The sequence below is a fragment of the Grus americana genome, chromosome 1 (assembly GCF_028858705.1).
Source record: "Grus americana isolate bGruAme1 chromosome 1, bGruAme1.mat, whole genome shotgun sequence".
Classification (NCBI taxonomy): domain Eukaryota; kingdom Metazoa; phylum Chordata; class Aves; order Gruiformes; family Gruidae; genus Grus; species Grus americana.
Window position 1 is genome coordinate 114,365,066 of NC_072852.1, and position 22,763 is coordinate 114,387,828.

Below are 22,763 nucleotides of genomic sequence, written 5' to 3' on the forward strand. Positions count from 1 at the left end.
GATGACTGGGGAGGGGAGCGAGGAGAACTTTCCTCTCCTGAAGGAGAATATGGAATTTTAATGCAAAATAAATTATGTTAGAAGATAGTGACAACGTAAGCTTACGAAATACAGACGTTAAACAACACAGCTCCCCTCCTAATCTCAGCACATTATCTTAATGTAGCATATTATTCGAAACATACAGCAGACATGCCACTATGTTTACAGCACCCCTGTCATATAGCAATTTTGAAAGCATTATTGTCAAGCTGACATTTTATTACATTTGTGGAAATATGCTAATTCAATCATTAAGTTTCGTTCAACACTCGTGAAAGCTCAGGAATAAAGATGTATTATGCTTTACTTCAGACAATTTTAAACGTTGTTGAAAATGGAGAATGAGGGCCATAACTTTTCATCCATCCCCCACCCCCTTGAAGCTCTTTCGCTCTCCACTGGAATTTAATATCAAATTATCCCTGCAAGGAGCCACTGGAGAAAAGCAATGCGAGGTAAGCAGATTGGCGATACTGTCATCCATTTTCATAATTTCCATTTATGTAAATAGGCCACCTATTTCCAAGCCAAACACAGGGTTACTGCCGTGGACTGAACAAACAATATTAGCTTTCAGCCATGTAAATCTATTAGCTATCATCGGACACAGCCTCACTGAAGTCCTTGGGGACCAGGACCACGCAGCATAGCAAGCGGTCGGCACACTGCAGTGCGGGAGAAGCTGTGCCCCAGAGCTGAGATGCCGGCAAACAGACAGGCAGGCAAAAAGAACTGTTGTCTTAAAAGAATTAGATGTTTGCACACGAGATGCTCTGACAAAAAGAGTTTTGTGAGAAGGTTACTAATTACTTAGATCAGATTAACACCAAAGCATCTCACTCACAACTGAGAGAGCTTTTGTGCCGGACATGGCACACAAGTACTCCTCACATGAAAGGCCATTCTCTATCCCAAGAGGTTTTCACCTGAATAGGCTTACCAATGGTATATTTAATGTCTATATTCGGACATTTAACTTTGGCTCCAAGTAATCAAAATTCTGCCTATACCCCAAATAGTTTATCTTTGTTTGTGGTAGTTCATACTGCTTTTAGAACTGAGGAGTCCATCACCAGCAGGACCACGCTCTACACAGATGGCAGACAGGCAACACCTAGGCGCTGTTGCCTTGCCTGACACAATATTGTGAGCATCAGACTGAAACAACTGATTATTCTAAGTGTTTTGAAACCCTCGGAAGATAATATGCTCCACAAGTGGAAAGCAAAGACGATTACAAAGAAGCTGTATTCTTTATACAAAATATCACACTAACAAAATTCTTGTTACTCTTCCAGGAACATCTCAAAGATTCCAAGAGATGTATTTCAACAAGGTCTTGTACAAAATACTATGAAGAGTTGTTTTAGTCCCAACAATGAAAAGTTAAGTGTTAAATTTATGCTGGCTGCTTATTTTCTCTCCTCTTGGTTTACACTTCCAAAGCAGCAGATGAGGAGAGGCCCAAAAGCTCAGGGACTTCAAGGGTTTGATCCAAACACAAGAATTAAGACCTGCTGTCATGTATCATTTAAACACCATCATACTGTAAGTGCTACTTATACGTAAGTAATTAATTTTGGGTCTCTCCAATGCTTGTCTTCTATTTCTGAATTCTCCTCAGTCTGCTATCAGAATATTTCTATTTCTGTTTCTCCACACTTAGGGGTCTATTGCACAGGCATCGTGACAGGGGAACAACCACTCTGCAACGCTCTTCCTTCCTCCCTGTTCACCACCCCAGCCAAAGTCGCAGAGGCTGGTGCTCCTGGCAAGGCTATCTCACAGCCTCCACCCAGCCCTCAACTCCCAGCGCCAAGTGCTGCCGACCAGCATCTCCGATGTGCTTCAACAACACAGGTACCAGAACAGGATCGTCATGCCAGCCGGTATTCTAAATGGTTTTAGTGTTGTAGGAAAATGGGAAAGTAGAATTTCAGAAGAAAATTGATTATAAGATAATAATTGTGTGTATATATACACACACACACATATACACACATACATACACATACACACATCGTGTAGAAAAGGTAATAGGCAGCAGCTGCAATCCCCTGCCCTCTCCTTGACCACCTCCCCATTCTCCCCAGTTTATGTTACCTTACCCAGAGAGCTGCAAACTACTCCAGGGGGGCTCTGTCCTCTGAAGTGCAAGGCATCTGGTGGTGAAGCTGGAGTCCCCCCCTCCATGGTGGGACACGCCACTCTGCAAGGCTGACAGCTCTCCTCCTGTCCCAAACGGTTATTTCTATGCTTCTATGCTGCGCCTTCTACTGGGGGGTGGGGGGGAGGGAGCACCAGTGGGGAGGGGAGGGGAAGGAAGGAAAGGGCACTGCTTACATCCAGGCCCTCTCTTACCCTTCTGTTGGCAGGAAAAAGTCAAATGCATGGGCACAACAGGAATAAGCAGTACAGAGTATCAGAGACCAAACCTGCAGTTAATGTGATAGCATAAACACACACATTTGGGACTACATTTTATATGTTATTCCTAGTTTACTAACACTGTTGCCCTATGGGCTGCTCAGCAGGTGGAAACAGCTACAGGGCAGCAGTACCCTGATTATACTGTCATTAGATCCCCTTGACCATGGACTGTTTGAAGGACTGGAGCAGAGACAGTTTGCACAGTCCCTTTACGCTTCAACAGCGGTGTAGCAAGTCCACAAGGCACCTAAAAATAAGGTTCACTGCGTCCTGGCTGATGAACAGATGTTTCAACAATAGCTGTAGATCCTTAGTACCTCGTGTGCTTGTGACAAACTGTACTACGGGCCTCAATAAAGAGAGAGAAGCTGGAACATTCAGCACTAAACCAAGCCTCCCTTGTGAGCAAAAGGAATAACTCCATTTAATGATAGCAGTAAAAATCTCTTATCTGTGTGGATGAGCCAACAGAGGGAGACACGATGATGAAACGTGCCTGTCCAGCTTGTGGTATTAGTACCTCTCCATCCCATACTAAATGCTTACATATGGAGTAAGTCCCAGGAGAAATCTGTATTTTACACAAATAATTAATTACAGATAAAATTAGAAAAAAAAAGGGTTTTATGACAGTGGAAGTGATTCTAAAAGTAAACGTCACAACTTTTTTTCTTTTTAAATAGAGAAAAATAATTGAGAAAAATTCATTTAGTTTCTTAAGATATTAACTGTGGAATTTCTATCTAGTTGTGGTTATAAATCTCAAAGGAACTTGTGGCTGCGCTGTGAATTAATAGTTCATTTCCTTTAATTTTTAATAACCCACTCATATACGCTGAACTTTGTTTCTGTCCCTTAAAGAGGCACATTAAGAACAGAATGAGAGTTTATCTTTCCAGGACAATATTGTTCAAATATTGAATTAGTGCTACGGGTTTTATTTGGATTGGCTGCAATTACACTGTGCGCAGCATCAAATGGCCATCTTGCACAGCTTCTGACCCAGAAGTATCTTCATTAATAACCCTGCTCTGAGTTGGTGTGGTATTACTTACTACAGAGCAACCAGTACAAACTGCAACAAACTAATCCTCTGAGAATCCTGTGAGCTCAGTGAAATCTCAGAATTAGCCAATAAAACAGAAATTCTCCAGCTGGGGGTAGAGGAGGCATGTATGCATTGGAGAAACGTAGGGGGCTTGTGCAGGGAGTGGATGAGTCAGCTGAGGTGGGATTTGTCCTGTGTATCTCCTGACCCTCCAGGAGTGACACACCTTATTAAGCAGGGCTTGAACTGGGAGCAAGGGAGCATGAAGTGGCAGCGAACGTGGAAGGCACCATGGTGATTGAAAAAAAAAAAATTAAAAAAATGGTTTTTTTCTTATACTTGGATTCAACAAGGTACTTGAGCTTACAACTTGTCCCATTAGAACCAGCTCATGAAATCCCCACTGAAGTAATTAGCTTATTGATTTCCACAGGATGAGGACTCTATCCATTGCATCTACTCACTGCCTTGAAGTTACAAATGCATTTAATTCCTTTGCTGAACCGATGCCTCGCAGACTATCTGAATTCTCCTGAAAGCACTGGATGCACAGATGACTGAACAAAGTTAGAGATTCTTATCAAATTCAGAGGTGGACCTTTCCCCCACTTCAAAAAGAAAAGATGAGTGGGTATAAAATGACAGACAGAAGGTAAAATTCTTATGAAGAAAGGACAGTCCTCTTGTGATCAACATAATCCCCAGGCTCAGTCTTTACATCAGTCTTACTAAGTGTTAAGAAAACATTTATCTTTTACATGACCGAACCTTATGGGAAAATTCTACAGGCTTCCAAAACAGACCACGGCAAGTGATAAACACAAAATTATCTCTCCATTTCACCAAAAAATTCTTTTCAAAATAAACTGTGCGGTATAAGCAAGCTAATTTCATCGAATTCCTTATGAATGTTTATTTTTCCCCCTTAGAGTTTTCTGTAAGCCACAGAGAGCATTTCAGTGATTTATACCTTAATGCTGCCATTTTCAGGCCAAATTCTAACAATCTTCCAAATGATGAAAAACAGATGATCCACAGGGTTGTCAACAACTCAAGTTTTAGCACAAAACCATGCTAGCCTTTTTTCTTAAGAACAATGAAACTTGCATGTTTAGAAAGACTTCCAGTTTTCACGAAAAAAGGTATTTTAGTTCTTAAGGCTACCTACCAAAATAAAACCCCCTAAACTTCCAAAAACAATCAAATAAAAGAACTTGGTCCCATTAGTCCAAAACATTTCAAAACAGTTAGTCAGACACCCCCCCCAAAAAAAAACCAGAGGTGGGAGACTTTAAGCAGGATCTATCTTTTGAGAGCTGCTGTTTGGCAAGCAGAACAGTTTTTTCCCATTTTGAGCTGCTTGTCACAACACAGGGTCAGAAATGAAACCACAAAGGGCTAAAGAAGAGGCTCGCTGTGTTTTAATTCTGGTGCTGACAAGGGTTTCCTCTGCAACCGTCATCAAGAGCAGATACTACTTTGGTCGTAAATCTGATCGCACATTCTCCACTGAAGGATATGAACTGGGACAATAGGCATGGAACAAAAAACAAATAGAAGTTCAGACACTTTGCAAAGGTCATATTTCAATTACCAGTTCTCTCTCCAGCAGACCTTACAATGAAAACGTGGTCCTAGATCTTTCTCTAAGCTGTGGTTAATCAAGCCCCTGCACAGAGAGAGTTGGATACCTCTCTTGCAGAGGTTTTCCCAGGCTGAAGCACGGATAGCACGCTTCCACAGGTGCTCCAGATGTTGAAGACCAAGGATTAAAAGGCTGAACTGCTGTTCACCTCTTAGACAGAATGAAAGGGAAATAGTTTTAGTCTAATTATCAGAGTCTTGCCCTTGCCGATGACATGTTTATAGCCAGCCCCCAGCACTCAGCACAAGCATCCTCAGGCTCTGCTCTGTGTGCTTGTTCAGGGAGAGTCTCCTGGTCAGAAGCCAGAGCTCAAGCCAAATGGAAAAAAAATAATTACTGAACCAGGCCTTTGGCACACCTCTGGCACCGTACCAGAAGTCACAGAGCCAGAGGCATGAAATGGCAACTGCCAGGTAAATTGCAGTTTTACATATTGTCCCAAAGTGCTTCAATAATGGGAAATGTTGAATATTACGTTGATGAAAAGGAACACAATTCTATTTTAAGCAGAGTAGCATACAACTGTAGTGCAGACATAGAACCATCCCCAACCCATATGCTGCTTCACATATTTACTGTGGGATGCCTGAAAGTGTCTAATTTTAATTATTTGGAATCTACAGCGAATGCCAAGCTTCCTGATTTTTTATTTTTAATCACTATGAACTCCAGAGGCTATACCTCTAGATTCCTAACTCTTAAAATGTTAATTCTGTCCTTTGGTGCACTCCTCCTCCATACCCACCCTCCATCCCATATTCTCATATCAAGTGAATCAGCTTAAGGGACATTCTTCCTTTCACAAACAAAAATGGCATTCTCTGAGGCCAGCTACTTGTCTCAAAAGTACTACTGGATATAAAGTACTCCACGTCAAATGCCACACTTAGATACACTACACGTGGCTTTTTCTTCAGTTTTGCAGGCTGAGGCATGCACACAATTTTTATGTTAAATGTATTCTCTGTCTCTTTTCCTCCCATTCTCTCTGTCTGCTTTCCTTCCTTCCTGGCCACATTGTGCAACTTCTAGACTTAAAACAAAACAAAAATCCAACCCAAAAAATCTCACCCCCTCCAACATACATTAAGTTCATGTAAATAACACCTGATATTTCAGCAAGCACTGAACAGACTGTTGCTCCTCATTATCTCTGGTAAGATTTTCCCACCTACTGTCTTGCAAATCACCATCCACTACCTATAATGAGATGACAGTTCTCTAAATTTTTTATTTACTTTTTCCTCCAGTTACTTTTGAAGTCCTTGGAATCACATGTTTTGTTTAATTTTGTTTTGCTTTTCTAAATAAAAGTTGCCTTAGAGTAAGTCATTCTGAAGACTTCTACAAAGAAACTTCATACACCTTGCAATGTGATGTAGCATCACTGCATCTTAGCTTTCTTCTTCTGCTTAAGCCAATATTCCAGTTTACTCCCCTTAAAGACTTACTCAGGAAAATACGGACAAATCACCAAGGCTGAATATTTTATCAACGAGTTTTCTTAAATACTGTGGGCCAAATCTGGGTGTAAGTCCCTTCATTTCCAATGAATATTCAACTGGCCCAGCAGTATTCATTTGAAAGAAAAGCTGGACTATTTGTCCTCTTTGCTCCATTATTTACGTGGAACCTGGGATTACTTCACCTCAACTCACAGCTGCTGGCTGTGAAGTGATGTGAAAGAGCAAAGGCAGCGTCCAGAACTGCCCCTGACAGCATGCAATTACTGACACCTCTGCCCAGGGAGCTCCCCATGGCTCAAAATTCACCTGTGGGCGATGATAAACACAAGGCACATCATAGTGGAGAAGACTAAGATGGAAGTTAGCCCACAGAAAGTCCAGCAGGATAAGCACGAGGGCCAGACAGTTTGAGGCCTCTCAGAAGCAAATACAAAGAGCATTGGCAGAAACGCTCACACATACAAATTTGGGTTCTGCTGAAGAAACCCCTTTTGTACCGTCTGCCACCTCTGAGGAGTTCTGGGGTTCGAGGCTGGAGCTGAAGGCAACAACCAGATGTCTCCAATTCCTCCAAGTCACAGAAGGCAAAATGCTGCCGGTTGGTTAGTTAGGGAGATGCTGCTGTTGTGGTCAAACCTGGAGCATCTGTCACAGAGAAAACACACTGAGGTCTTCAGAGTCCCTAGCCTGGTAGCAAGCTGCTGAAGCAGACGCAGCACAGGGAAACTGATAAAAGGTCAGTCACAAATGATGCAATAGCTTAGAAACTAGCTTCTGAGGAGGAGGGCAGTTTGAGTTTCTTGACTCAAAGGGCTGGGATGATGCTGACGGCTGGGAAGCGTGCCTCCAAGCTTTCTTCTGCTGGGGAGTGAAAAGGTGGGCAGGAAGAACAGTCTGAGCACTCAAGCATCCCTGCACCTTTTCCTTCATCCCACAGACACACTTCCATTATACCACATAAGTCCAAACATAAATCTGTAATTTGTCCAAGAAAAAAACATTTTTAGAAGGGCTAACTATTAAGCACTAGATGCCAAGCAAACAAACAGGAGGAAATGCATATGCATCAGAGGAAATAATGACAGGCTGTAGCTATTGAAAACTAGTGGGAAGGGAAATATAGCTGGAACATTAATGCTGTAACAACTTGCTCTGAAAGGGTATCATGAAGAGGGGGGAGGAGGAAGGATGTGTTACTTCACGTTAGAGATGCTCATGGGATTACAGATGACTCAATCACAGACCTCAAATGCTTACAGCAGATTAAACCTGTAGTCCAACTAAAGATGGAGTTACCGGAACATCTCTTACAGGCCCTGAAAGCGTAACACTTGGGCGAGCCGATAACTCTGCATCTGTTCTTCATGTGTGGAAAGAAAAACACGCTAATATCAGATGCACACAGCCTGTAAGATGTTTGCTGAAAAACCTCATCTGACTAAAGAAAAAAAATTCCCCGGTGTCCTAAAAAGATGATGATTTCTTAACATAGAAAATTCTACATGGAATATCTCAATGTTGAATCTCATTTTAATGAGTGAAGAGAGTTAATTAATCACCTAAAAGCTACAAGCAACTTAAGTATCAACGATCATGATCTAATCGCACTGATTTGTTTTAAAATCAGTATATACATTATTATTGGTGCTTATAGTCTGTTTGCACAATTGCTGGCATATGGCTCTAGAAAGAGAAGAGTAAGAGGAGTGAAACAAAACAGAGAATTGTTTAAAGAGAACCTACTACACACCAAAAGCCTCTTCCAAAACTGCGAGAATTATGCTTGTGAAAAAAACCATCCCAGAGAAGATAAAGAGCAGAAACTTCAGAAAGACAAGCAGATTTATAAAGAATGGAGAGAGCAGAGACATTAGTGTAAACAAATGAAGAAGCATAGACAACCTCTAAAGAAGGAGAGGAGCCAATACAACACTGAGGACTACTGACGGTGTTTAAGACAGTAAAAAGGCACTTCTGAAAGCACCCACGCAGATCAAGTCCATTGCTCAGTGCAGAGAGTGGGATCAAAAATGATGACGTGGAAAATAAGGATATTTAAAGAACAGCATTATGTGGAATTATCAGGACACATGGTTTGTTGGATTAAAAACGGTTCTTTAAAAGATTTCAATACACAGCTGTTAACAGAAAGACATAAGCAGATAGGTCGCTAGAGGCCATTCCCAAATTCCAGGGATCGTGTCATCTTCTACTGCAATTTCATCAGTTCGTCATTTGGGGGTGAAACAACATGAAACTTCTGCAGGAAAAGCTTGCAAGTAAAAGAAAAGACCAATATAGTGCCAAACGACAAAAAGGGAAGGTTATTCTTATGGAGCATAGTTAAAGTCACAATAATATATTTTGCAATGCAACTAAATGCAAGGTAGTAACCCTAGCAAAGAACAGTTTGCAGGCTTAAAGCAGTAGACATGCTTTGAAGACTGTGACTTAAGGACTTAGAGCTGGAACAAATTGCTAGAGTTCATTTATGTCTTCTGTGATCATCACAGATAGCTGCTTCAATATAGGTACTCAAAGAAAGATACAGGAAAAAATAATCCTAGCGGGGCTTCTGTAAAAACCCTGTGCTCAGCCCTGCTAGCCACACTTCAAGAAGGAAGTGCAAATACTAGAGGGAGCTGAAAGGAAGGCCAAAGAATTGACCCCTGGGCAGGGCAAAGCAAAACAAAGCAAATCTTACATGTGAGGCTGACAGAGTTCACCCAGCTCAGTGATAAGGTTGAGAGCTGTCATGATGACTATTTAGGGCCACATTTCAAACTTGCAGATAAGTTAAGAGCTGACAGTAGGAATTTCAACCTTCGTTTCCCAGCAAAATTTCCCACCAGTGTTAGTAAATGAACTATAGAACAGTTTACCAGGCCAGATGGTCAACTCATTAATGCCTGAAGTTTTCAAAATGAGATTACGCATGTTTAAAGAAGACATGACCGAAACAGCTTTTAGGGAAAAAAAAAAAAATCTACGGCTCAATCATGCTAAATGTCAGGTCAGAGGAGTATAATGACTCCTGACTGGTCTTCGAGTCTATGAATTGGAGTACTTAACCATAAAAAATGAGAAGAATCAAATGTCTCCTTCGAGACATGCTGTAGCAACCATCACTTGTAAGAGCCCCTCCAGTATTCAAAACCATCCAGATACACACAAACCTCTCCAGTGTGCGCTCAGCTCTAATTCAATAGCTGTTTACATTTGTTAAATAAACATACAAAAGTCTAGGTGTCAACCTGGCGCTGAAGGCATGGTTTGAACATTTCAGCAGTCACTCTTAAAGAACGCCCTACTCAATCCTTTCCAAAGCAGAGCTCTGACATTAGGCTAGACAAATGCCAGTGATGTTCACGTGGGAGTGGGACATGAAATCCACTTGCTTTGTTGCTCTATGGGAAGCCTCCTTCTTATAACGTGATGTCCCATGCTATTGTGTCCATCATTCCTAACCACGTGTGAGCTGGAATAAGGTATTCAAAAGCAGCACATCCTTCCATCATGCAAATGGGAATGCAATTTTGGAATGAGAAAAGAAAAAAAAAAATCAAAGCAGACATTCCCTAGGTGAGCCGGGGGGAAAAAAAAAAATCACTTGTCATTCTCCAACAGCAATCAATCTTAAGTACATGCTTTTTTATTTCCAGAGGAATGAAGGATTCTGGTGCTCTATCATAATTTTATTTACTTTAGCCCAGGAAGTGTCTGATCTGCTTTAAAAACTGCAGATCAATTCTGTATTAAAATGCCGTCGCTCTGCCTACTCCTTCAAAGTGCTATAAAATATGCTGAAGGGAACACTGGCATGTTCCCCAGGTACCATGGCTCAAACAAAACCTGCAACAGAGGAGTCCTTCTAGAAAAAGCAACTACCACCTTCCCACTCACTCCTCCCCAAGCACTGAGCAGTCCGTATGACGTATTTCTTCTTCCTTTTCTGGTTTTAGTCAAGACTATAAACTAAAAATACGTCACAGACTGCATGCTAAAGGTTAAAGAAATTACTGATGGGATTGACAAAACAGAAGGTAAGATGCCCTATCTTGGAGAACAACATATGTGTATATGTTTTGTTAAGGTTTGTCCTCGCACATGAATGTAATACTTATGGGTTGTCACTTCAGTTAAGCCCAGCACCTAGAGTAAGGTCCACTAGCATGCAGGTGTCTCTTCTTCCTCACTGGTTGCAGAGCTAACAGCTGTAGCAGTTAGCATAAACCATAGAGCCTATGGTTTTAATCAACAGTTTACTCCTATATTTTTCTCTGGATAAGAAATATTCATATCCACCCCAGTTTACCTGCTGTGGTTTTTTTAAGCACTGTGAAACATGCTATTCATAGCATACTTAAAGGGTCAGATTACCCTCACCTAGAATCTATTCAATAAATTCCACCAAAAGGCCAAACACCATTTGACAAAAGCAAACAGGTCAATAAAAAGGAAAACGAAAAAAAAAGAAAAAAAAAGTACTCAAAGCAAAAAGAAGTTCAAATCCAAGTAATCTGAATAGTGATTTGACTCAGGTATTGTAACCTGAACGGTTCAACAAAACTCACAAGATTTCTATTCACAGTCCTTTTCTTCATCTGAAGAGCCTGAAACAGAGTTCTCACCACCTTTAAAGCTTACGTCCACAAATTACATTATTGTACACAAGCAAAGGACATAACCCTCAATTTTAGCAAGTTTTCCGGTATGCTTCAAAAATATACACAACATGAGACTTTGGAGGAATACTGAGCAAGAAAAAAACCACAAACCAAACCAAACCAAAACAAACCCCAAACCCTGCCACTGTTTATTGCCAAAACACAATTTTCCCCCAACCCAATTTTACATCAAGTCCATGAACACAGCACATCAGGTTTTTTTCTAAAGTGCAAACATACTTACGAAAGGACATTCCCAATGTAGGCATAATATGAACAGCAGTAGGGAGTAGTCCCATCACAGCAGTAAGCTTTGCAGTCATTATCACACTGAGCCAGACAATCTTCTGCTGAGTAAAAATAACATTCATGCGGTCAAACGGCAGCAACAACAAAATGCTGTACAGCACAGCTTTAGAGAAAATGCAAACTAAATTTTATACAATCACAGGACTTCACTCAAGGCACGACCTGACCCTGTAATCCAAATGGCAGCCCATTCCCACTCATTCTGCATTTCAGTAGGAAGTTCAGAATTAGATGCTTTGTGTATGGGTATTTTGTAGCTGTATCAGTTCCTTCTCGTATTTAATAATTTAAATTAAAAAAAAGAGCATTCTGAAATATCAAGGTCCCACAGATCACCTTTTGCCATTCCAGCAAGGAGTCTAGAGGGAAACCTGAGGCTGGGCTGCCTGACCTGCTGAGCCACAGAGTGGCAGGAGAGAAGGAACCTGCCTGGGAACTGGCTACCTGCCCCAGTCCCTGCCCAGCCCAGGGTGTACATGAGAGCTGCCTGGGGCTCCCTCATCCCCTGCCAGCAGCTCCCCTCGCTCCGCTCCAGCTCCACGGCCAGCGTGGCTCGGTGGTGCCCAGCACGGGGGCCAGCGGTGCCCTCTCTGCCCCACCACCGCGCCAGGGACTGTCCTGCCCAGCCGGGGCCACAAACGTTTCCAGCAGCGATGCTCTGCCAGACTGAGGAACAATGCAAACTGTGAAACAACTATAAGAGACCTCTTTACAAGTAAGAAACATGGAAGAATGTGCATCCTTTTATTGCTGTGAGAAGCTATTTTCAAGCTATGGACCTCTTGTGCTGTCGTGACTCAGTGTTTTCAAGGCCCTAAGGCAGGTCCCCACAAGTAAATAACAGGGTACAGTCTCTGGGTACTGCCACTGCATTGCAAAAACGTCCTGGGGGATCCCACACTTCCCACATCTCATCCCGGGCTCTCCTTCCCCACTGCCAGGACGTCTGCTGCAGCCTGGCTAGAGCTGTGCCCTAAGCCTGTGCAGTTACCCCTGCATGAAAGAAATGCAGATGCACAGAAAAGCGTAACAACTGACCCGCCAGTCCGAAGACCAGCTCCCCCAACAAGTGAACTGGGGCAGCCGGAGGGACAGCAATCTCCAGAAGGAGAGGGGAGGCCAGCAGCTGGCATGGGCCCTGCTGTGAAGGGGCAGCAATGGGGGCGACGGCCGTGCGGGGCTCCCGTGCCAAGGCTTTTGCACTGCTACCCTTGCAGGGCTCCGCACGCCAGCAGCTTCAGGCTTCTGCAGTTACCCGGTTTTGGCAGGAGTGCTGGTGTCTCCGGGTATGCCCCGAGGTGCCCGGCAAGCACAAGCTACTGGGCAAGAAGCGAGCGCAGCAGCTCGCCCTTGCTGGCCAAACCCGGCGGTACCGCGGGGCCGGGGCACCTCACGGCACCTCTCCCGAAGGACGCGGATTTACCCTCCCTGCAGCCCGGGAGGGACTCACACACAGCACACCCAGCCCGAGAGAGATCTGCTGAGACGCCCCGGAGAGCCTCTTCCAACTCCGGCTGCCAATTCAATCACCCACAGCAAGGAAAAGCCCTTGCGTCTGCCTTAAACTCCTCCGGCCCCGCTGCCCACGGCGGGGGGAGCGCGGGGGCCACCGCCGGGCCCCGGCCCTCGCCGCCCTCCCAGCCCCGCTCGCACCCGCTGCCTGCGGCTTCGCGGCTCCCGCACCCCAACACGCACCCGCCCGGCCCCGCTGACCTGCCAGGAGGAGGAGGAGGAGGGGGAGCAGCGCCCCCCAAGCGGGGCGCCCCTCGGCCCGGCCGCGCCGCCCCGCTGCCTCCATGCCGGCGGCGGCCGCGGAGCCGCCGACCGCCCCGTCGCGGCGCGGAGGCGGGCCGGGGGCGGCGGCGGGCCGGGGTGGGGAGGGTGGCGGTGGCGGGCGGCGCCGTCGGGGCCGGGCCGGGCCGGGCCCGCTGCCCCCCGCCGCGCCGGGGCCGCCCCCGGGCTGGCCCGGCGGCGCCGTGGGTGGCGGTGGCGGGGCCGCTCCGTCGCGGCACGTCCCCTCACGCTTCCCCGCCTCCCGACGCCTTTGTCCGGCTCGGCCCCCGCTCGGCCGGGCCCGAACCCGGGTCCCCGGGGGTGTGAACGGCTGCGCCCGTCTGCCTCCCGCTGCCTCGGTCAGACGCTGCATTCGAGGGGTTTTTTTTCTGCTGGGATTAAAATCGTGATTGTTTGTAAACTGTGATTAAAATCGTGATTTGTTTGCAAACGCATGAGCCAAATCCGCGTGTGGGGCGGGGTGCGCTGCGGTGAAGGTGGGATGCGGGCCGTAACGACGGCAAAGGCGGACCTCTGCCAGCGGGGCGCCCGCCGCCCGAGCCCGCTGCTGCGAGCCTGCTCCGCGCTAATAACCCCAAATATGCTTGTCCGTGCTGTTCGATATTAAAGATTTTCCACGACCAGGCCAGAACCATACTCTCTCTGAAGTATTCTTCAAGAGTCATTTTTGGTGACTGTTTAAATGCTGCCGTAATTAACTCTGTGCAAGAATTCCCACAGCCAGGGCCCGGAGGCCAAAATATTCACCGTGTGGTCTCACAAAACAAAAACTGAAGGGCTACAAGTCGAGGAATGCCCTTTGAAAGGCTGAAGTATGCACACAAAAATGAGAAACATCCACAGGTGTTTCTGCTCATAAAGGGCTTCCTGCTGCTGGCAGCTTAGAGGGGAAGGCTGACACAGAAATATATAATGAAATTTTTTTTAAAGGATTCTACACTGACGACAACAACAAAACCCCATATCACCAAGCCAAATCACTTGAAAGCTGGTTGTTTTGTTTATCGACTCACAGCTGACTGGTTTTTTAAATGCACGCCAGAACCTGACTGTCAACAAAGAAAAACAACTTTTCATGTTCTTAACTACCCTGCAGTGTGTTTCCCCTAGTTTATGCAACAGCCTGGATTAAATACATGTATAAAAGGAAATTTCAGTTATATGTTAGCTGCTGAGACTAAAACTCAGACCAGGTGGGTAACATAATTTCAAAGGAATTGCATCTGCTCCCCATGTCTTCGTCTGGTCACAGAGACCACAGTTTGCCCCTGACAAATCCCTGAAAAAATAATATGGTTTTGCCAATAGATAGCATTGGTAGTAACGGAAAAGAATGTATCAGATAAAGGAGACACAGATCTGGTAGGTAACTCCCAGAGACTCTGACGTCTCCAGGTTTTTTATTTTAATTAATGATCTTCAATCACCGTGCCAGCCTGTCTTAGAAAAGCCTTTTGTTGGTATTTATTTAATGTTCTTCAGTTTTTGCTGTTGATTCCTTCCCTTGCAGTCCCCTCCCCTTCATAGCTCTCTCAGCAAGTCACGTTTCAGTATTTCCCAAAAATGTTGGGTAAAATTGCCCAGTAGTTGTAAGCCAGAGCAGCACGTTTGGCTTCAGTACTGATTTGTACCAAAACAAACTTACAGACCTTCTGTAGCTGTTAGATATTTCTGTCAGCAGGGGACAAGTCCTTTGCACCCCTCTAACTCTCCTCAGCCCTAATTATTACTTCCCAAGTACCGTTCTTTGGACAAATGATTGAAAGGTCCGTCTGACACAGAGAAATATCTCTGTCCTCTTTCCACTGCTCCCAGCATCACGGAGGGCATTTGTAGAAGGCTGAGAAGAGGGAGAATGATGTCAGGGTGGTATTGTCTGGTTGTGCTGGGGTGAGGTGAGGGCCTTCTGGGACCAAAAGCTACTTCTAGTTCTCAGAAAGAGATTTGAAAGGAAGACTAACTTCATAGCAAAGAACAACAAAAGATTAGAGCTAAGGTCCTAGCCTCCTTGGAAAACTCCATATTGGCACCACAGGATGGGAAAATCATATCTTATCAGAAATGTTTTTTGAAGGATGGTTTTAAAAAGCATGTAGGATCGATAAAATTATGTTAAGTGTACAAGCCCTGAAGTGCCAATCTTGAGGCACAGTTAAAGGAGAAAATCCTGCTCCCAGAGCGCTAGTGTTTTGAAACTCACTATAAGCAGGCATCTCTGTCTCCAGAAGCTTAATTAGCAGTGTAGAAACAGTAATTATCACACACAGAGCACTAGAGGAAACTTAATAGAGAAAGAGGCACATGCTTAGGACAAACATTTAAAGTTCTTTACCTCTAGACTACCTCTAGAGAAACCACTTCAAAACAACTAACAGAATATCTTATATATATATATACATACTGAAGATGTCTTTTGTTGAACTCAAGCTGCTAACTGGCTGAACAATGAGGAATGATAAATCTTCCACAGGTTTTCCAGCATGTAACCAGCTGACCAACTTCAGAGCACCTCCAAAAGAGCCTGGACATACTTTGTGGCAGCAGGGGAGCTGCTGAGTTGGGGAAACCCCTGGTCCTGGAAAGAGGGGAGGCTGGGAAGATGTCTTTTCATCTCTGCCCCATGTTACCCTGTGATGGCATTGAGGGGCAGTCTCATCTTCTGAGCGTTAACCACCTCTGACCACCACCTTCTCCTGGCTCTGCAGATTCAGGTGCATGGTGCTCAGTCAGGAGTGGTGCTTGCATCTGCCCTGGTACCTGGGAGATGTGTGAATCTCACCCTTATTTTCCTGTAGGTTCCTTGTGTCAGTGTCCAGAGGTAGGGATTAAAACAGATACGCTGTACTTCAGATGGCAAATACCGTTTCATTGTACATTTCATTTAATAGCTTCTCTTTTCCTCCACCATAAAAAAACAACGAGGATTAGCTGACAGAGGGTGTACTCCAACCTCTACTGAAGTTAATGAAAGGCTTCCCAACAACTCCACTGTTAGCTGGACCTGGCTTTTAATTTCTGATTCCCTCCCATCTCCCTTTACTTATCACTAGTCAAAAAGACTCAATCTTTTCTCCTCCATTAAACAGAAATCTTTTCTCACTTCTAATCAGTTTCATTGCCACTTTGGGATGCTCTTTCTGCTACATCTTTTTCTGAGGATGGCCTGAATACTAAATGCAATATTTAAAATGGATTTTCAATATCAAGCTCTGTCCTCCTTTGCCAAAGTGCCATGCCTTTTCCTGACCGCTCCGTTAGCACGCGTTAGGTCCATTGTAGTATTGGCATATAGTTACACGTACACAATTAATGACTAAAACACAAATAAATACATGCTTGCTTTCTTTTTCAAAAATGTTGCCTATGATTGCATTGCTATTTATCTCCACACAAGCCTCTTTATATCTCTTTCAAGGTTTCTGCTTTCTGCCAGTATCTTTGACACTGGTGAATTTATCACAGAGCTCCTAGAAGGCTACAAGAGAGTCTTGCTCTTCTCTGCACGGACCGCTGGTCTCTGTCGCACGAGGAATGTACTCAGCACTCCTGCCTGTTGCTGTATAAAGCTTGCAAAAAGCATAATGCAGGAATGCCATTATTCCTAGGCAGCAAACAACATACCTATGGCCCCTTCGGTTATATCTACCACGTTAAGGCAAACGTAATCTCTGCAGTATAGCGGTTATATTCTACAGAATAGAAGAATTCTACAGGTAGAAATACATTATTTTTGTAAACTTGCGAAAAGCTAGTGAAATCTTTACCTACGTTTTGCCTACAGAAAAGCTCAAGGCAGCAGAGAAGAAGATAGGTGGATGGTTTTTAATTATTTGCAAGTCAGAACTTTCCCTGTTCGTACCATCTTCACGCATTTGCCTACGGGAAGGGAAATAGTGGAACACCTTTGGTATGATTTCTATTAAGAGCAAGCAGTGTCTCAAAACCACTGTATCCTTTCTGGTAGAGCACCAGACAGTGCTTTATAAACTTATGCTGACAGTAGGCATCTGCTGAAAGGCTGAATTTCATTCTGACTTGATAAACACTATTTAAAAATACAGGCATTTGTGTGCTTTATTGGTTTCCTTAATGAAACATTTATTTAATAAACTAATCAGTAGTGCTTGGTGAAGCTTAGAAAACAGTAACAACATCTGGGGAAAATTCACCAACCACAGCAGTCTTGGGTTTAGGCATTAACATTTATACATTTATGTTTTTTCACTTCCAAACTCCCTCCCTCCCAAACAGTTTTGTTTTTTTTTCTTCACAATTCAGCATGAGAATTCAGAATCTGAGTAGTGAAATAGTCGTTCTTAAATATCTATAATGCTTTTCAGGATGTAGAATTTGACAGGATCAAAATCAGAAATATAAGAACTTAGCCTGAACTAGACTTCTATTTCCTTTTGAAGCTAAGCATTAGCCATTAAACACTCATCTATGACATAAAATCCATGGTTGAAGTGAGTTAACTAGAAAACTAACAGGTACTAGGAGAGCTAGCTTATCATCTGACTAATAACTCTCCTTTTTTTTTTTTTCTTTTTAATTGAAGAACTTTTTTTTTGGGGGGGGGGGGTATTTTGCAAATTTTATCCTGCACATGATTTTAGGGGACAATGGTAAGTTCTCGTGAAGAGCATCCTTTTTTAGAATGACAGTCAGTGAGGAAGGTATGTAAGGGGATGAGCAACAAGCTGTAGATTACCAAGCTAAAAAGTGGTATCAATGTCCTGGTCACTGTTGTTTTTCACATTCCTCCTACAGAGTGTTTTAAATGATCAGCCAAACCTTCAGTTACGTTGGAAAGCATTGAAATAGTATGGAGAGCTCTGTATCAAATTATCTCAGTGCCAGGAAAAGTGATGTACCCCAGAAAGCAATATATCCCCATAGTTCGTCAGGGGCTATTACCAGCAGCCAAGATTTAGCATTATTCTGATACTTAGTTTTGTGCCTTAGGAAAAATCCAGCAGCCCAGGATTCAGGGAACCATGAATATGACTTAAAGCTCTCTCTCCTGTGGATTCAGGGATACTACACCTAAGAATTTTTAAAGTATATGAAATACTTGTAGAAAATATTTCGAAAATACTAAATATTATCTCCTCTTTATTAAAGTTGATTGTTTACAAATATGTATTACTGTGCACTGAGGAAGGAAGCTTCACAGGAAGCATTGGCCTCTGTCACATTCAACACAAACAAAGCAAGACCTGTGAAGACATGGCAGAGGCTAGCATTAAAGAACAATTTACAAGAAGCAGATGAATATCCCCACTTAAGAAACAATGAACTCAGTGAACTTCAAGATTCTGCTCCAAACAGAATGCTTTTTTAGTTTTAAACAGAATCATTCAGAGCACAGTCACGATGCCTCCACCATTCAATGCTGAGTGGGATTTTAAAAGCTTATGTTGGGGATAGGTAGGTGGAAGTTTCATTGGGTCAGCAGTGGCTGGTGAAGGATGCATTAGAGTCCAAAGAACAGCTCTCTTTGGTGTCGTACCTTTTCTCTTACAAAGTCTGCTCTGTCTTGTGTTTTCCCAACACATCGTGTATTATCTCAGTTTGTTATTTAGCAGCTATGATAAGAGCAGAATGAAGGGGTGGTAGGAAGGTCTCTAGGTTTGGGGATTATTCCGCCCTCATATAATGAAACTACTGAAATAATTTTTCCCAAGAAATGTACAGTGCAAACAGCCAAATGTCACCTTTTCCTGCAGCATCCAGCACACAGGGTGAGTTCCCTTATCAGTGTCCGTTGTAATTACTGATGCTTGGCTGGTATTTGTGACCTTCAGAGAACTTTGTGAAAAAACATTGCTAAATTTACTTTTCTTCTTTGCTAAACAGATCTATATAGGAAAATATTTTATAGAAACAAACATCAGACCATAGATTATTCATTTCAGTCTGCTGGTAAACTGGATTACAAATTAATACACTTTTTTACTTGAATAAAGATGAAATAGCAAGTAGCAGAAACCAGCTAAGACTGGTGGCAAATGAAGAGGAGCACACTGGGTAGGAATTGTAGCTTGTATTTAGGAGGGAGGAAATAGTTATTCTATATTATAGGAGGGAGGAAATAGTTATTCTGCTGATCCTTTAGTCCCTGGCCTAGAGTTAGAAGGATTGAAACAGGTAGTCTTCTGTAGTGCTATGTTCTTACATACATGCTTGAGCAAAGAGACCTATTGCTATTTTTAAAAGGCCACCTTTTGTATAACATCCTTTTAATCCTCATGGTTGCATGGCTCCCTTGCTGTTGTCAACATTGCATGACTTCACAACATTGCATTACTTGACAAGAATCATGACGTTGGAGAAAACTTTTTCTCTTGAAGCCTGAGGGAATACAGGCATTGCTGGTCCAAAAGGATGGCAGTCTGACATACTGCTCATGGAAATGGTGGTGGAACGTCACTAGCCCAGCAGACATCCTGTGCTAACAGGCCCTGGTCTCCTCACAGGAGAGTGGTATTTGATAACATTATTTTATTTAGCTCTTGCACCAGAAGGAACCCAGTCCCTGTTAGCTGGACTCAGTGCCTTGAATTTCAAAATTCTTTTGGCCTGTGTGTCTACACCTCAAATTCTTATATAAATTGATAAGGAGACCAGCAGTGGTAGATGAGGAGTTGGTGAGATGGGGAAGAGAAAGGAACCCAACTACCGTAATCACAATTCTGCTACTATGAAAAAGCTCAAAGTTGTGTCTGAAGGTAGCCACTTTTATCAGCTTCAGTATTTGAATTGCTCTAGTCAAAATGCAGTTGCTCTTCCTTGAGCAACTTCAGAATGTGGAAGCAAATCTTTGGCTATTTCTCTGCCTTACATAAGGATGCTTTCAGAAGTGGCAGCATTCTTTCATTGGCAAACAAAACAAAATGTTCTAAACTTTTCAGTTAAAGAAGATGACAAATGTTTTGGAGCAGGGTAGAACTCATTCAAGTTGGAGGCAGAGAGAAGGGTCAAGACAGCACCATCTATATTCAGCAGTGTTCCTAATCATCATGGCCAGTGGCACTGGAATTACTATTCAGACTGTATGCTCATTAGCACCTTGGCAGCTTGCTAGTTCACTAGAACTGGCAATAGAAACAAGTGATTTGTATTAATAAACTGTGGGGAAAAAAACACATCCTCACAATTGCTAGATGTTTTTCAGCTTCCCAAAAAAGCTCAGCTGAACAACTTGTCTCCTATTTTCAATGCTCTGTGCAAGCATCTTTGTATCGATCCCCATGAAGTAGAGGACATTAGAATAAAAATACTGTCAGTGGTCTTACAGTGGTGTTCTGCTCCCTGGTCTGCAAGGAAATAAGGTAGAGAGACTACATGGCTTTTCTAATGCACTATGAGAATTCAGTGACAGAAGCAAGATCTGAATTGAAATGATCCTGGGCTCCTGCTTCAAGTGCAGTCATGAATGATATCCCAAATACAGCACTAGAAATATTAGGTAGATTAGTTTCATCAACAGGTTCTGATGAGAAAGTTAAGACAAAACTGGCCATACCTTGCCGTCATGCTCTGGCCACACACGTAAATGAAAAAAAGCTGCTTCAAGAATTATAGCCCTGCTCTGGTTCAAAATGCAGAGATTGTGTAGCTCCATATAAAAGCTATAAACATGTTGCTCTTTTTCCTAGCAATGCACTAAATGCACACATATTTGCATATATATCTATTTTATATATGTGTGTGTATATAAAAATATTTTTACATTCATACGTGTACACACACACACACACACGCACATTTGTATGTGTAAATACAGGCATAGGCAATGAGCCTGTGTTCTGATAAACAAGCATACAGAAAACTCCAGTGATTTGGAAGTTTAGTGAAGCTGGAGGAAGGAAACTGAAGTGCAGTGCAGAATTCATACATATCACCCGTGTTATAACTGAAGGGTGGTTGGATGTTGCAGAAAGAGGACAGGGGACACAGCCTAATGCTATCCTCTTAACGTTATTGTCGTTCTGTTAGCTAGGCGGTGGGTAACCCCGAGCCTTACCCCTCACTTCCAAGCCTCACAAGAAGTTACAGCAGGATTTCAGAAGAGTGAGTAGTGGCAAGTCTGCTCTGTAGCAGACAGCAGGGAAAACCAGAGCTGTTTGGTCTGGTTCTGTGGCGGCCCAGTGTTCTGGTCCTTATGTGAGGTGGCCACAGGCTTCCACCCCAAAGCCTGAGATCTGACAGTCTCCAAGTCCTGGGGCGAGAGACAGAGAAAAAGCACAGGGATTCAGAAGTAAGTGCCAAGGACTAATAAATGGAAGATTAAAGCTCACCCTTCTGAGAAACGCCCCACAGACATCTCACAATGACTTCTTGCCGTAAGAAGGACTTACTGGAACCAAGGAGCTGTTAACACAAATAAAAAGTACCATTAATAACAACATGTCTTAGCTGCGAGTGAGAAATGCACCTTCTTTATTCTTCCCAGACACTTGGGTCTTTGGAGGTTCTGCTCTGTCCTACAGAGATCAAGGCTTAGAGATATTTGTTTAAGGAATAATTTTTGAAGAGGAAAACATTTTCTAGGGATCTCATGCCAGCTACCATAACAGCTCAGGTGATCCATTTTCAAGCAATGGCCCACTTTTCACGGTATGCTTTAATTTTGGGGGTGGAAGGTTTTCAATCTCTTAACATTTTTTAAAGTTTTTTCTTTTGAATTGGGAGGCAGTTTGCATACAATGTCACCCTTGCCAGCAGCACAACAGCTGTTAATTGTGTTCTGCAGAGTTCGTCATGTGGTGACACAAGATGTGGAACTGAAAAGCAAAGAGCTGGAACAGCACAGGCATATAATCATAAGGGGGGCCGTTATAATCAAGCCATATACATTCCGTTTTGGAACTGAAAAAATTATCTTTTCAGCGTGATGAAAGACTTGGTAAAATGGATTGTAGGAGTTAAACCAAGAGATTACAGACTTAATCAGAGGAGAAGGCCTCTCCATGTACACTTAGATTTAATTGCATCTATCCAGAATTATCCTGTTATAATGGATCACACAATGGATTACCCACTATACAATTAGGAACTATTTTTTATTAAGGGTAGGGAAAAAGCAAGCTCTTCCCTCCTGTATTAATCCATGTGCACTGGATGCAGCAGGGGCAACATTTTGTCAAGTACTTCAGCCCTCACCTGTGGGGACATTCTTTCTGAAGATCCCATTTAGACACCAGAATGGGTCAGTTTGTGAAAACTGTTGCAGCACAGGGCTTTGTCCTCAGCATATCATGAAAGCAGCACTCTGTGCAGACTTATTTAGGATCCCAGGAAGGTGGGCGATGGAGGGAGACGGGACATGGGGAAACTCTATATCCATGTATGGATGC

General features: G+C 43.3%; 1 protein-coding gene across 1 annotated transcript in view; it reads right to left on the bottom strand.

Annotated features, from left to right (window-relative positions):
• The window catches only part of CYYR1 (cysteine and tyrosine rich 1), a 58,733-nt gene extending 45,133 nt beyond the window's left edge, over window positions 1–13,600 (bottom strand). Inside the window, exons 1-2 of the mRNA XM_054810580.1 lie at window positions 13,321–13,600; window positions 11,543–11,648 (exon numbers count right to left, since the gene is read on the bottom strand). Of these exons, the coding sequence (XP_054666555.1) occupies window positions 11,543–11,648; window positions 13,321–13,405 (191 nt within the window). The 5' untranslated portion in view covers window positions 13,406–13,600. The remainder of the gene's footprint in view (window positions 1–11,542; window positions 11,649–13,320) is intronic.
• Window positions 13,601–22,763: the final 9,163 nt, after the last annotated feature.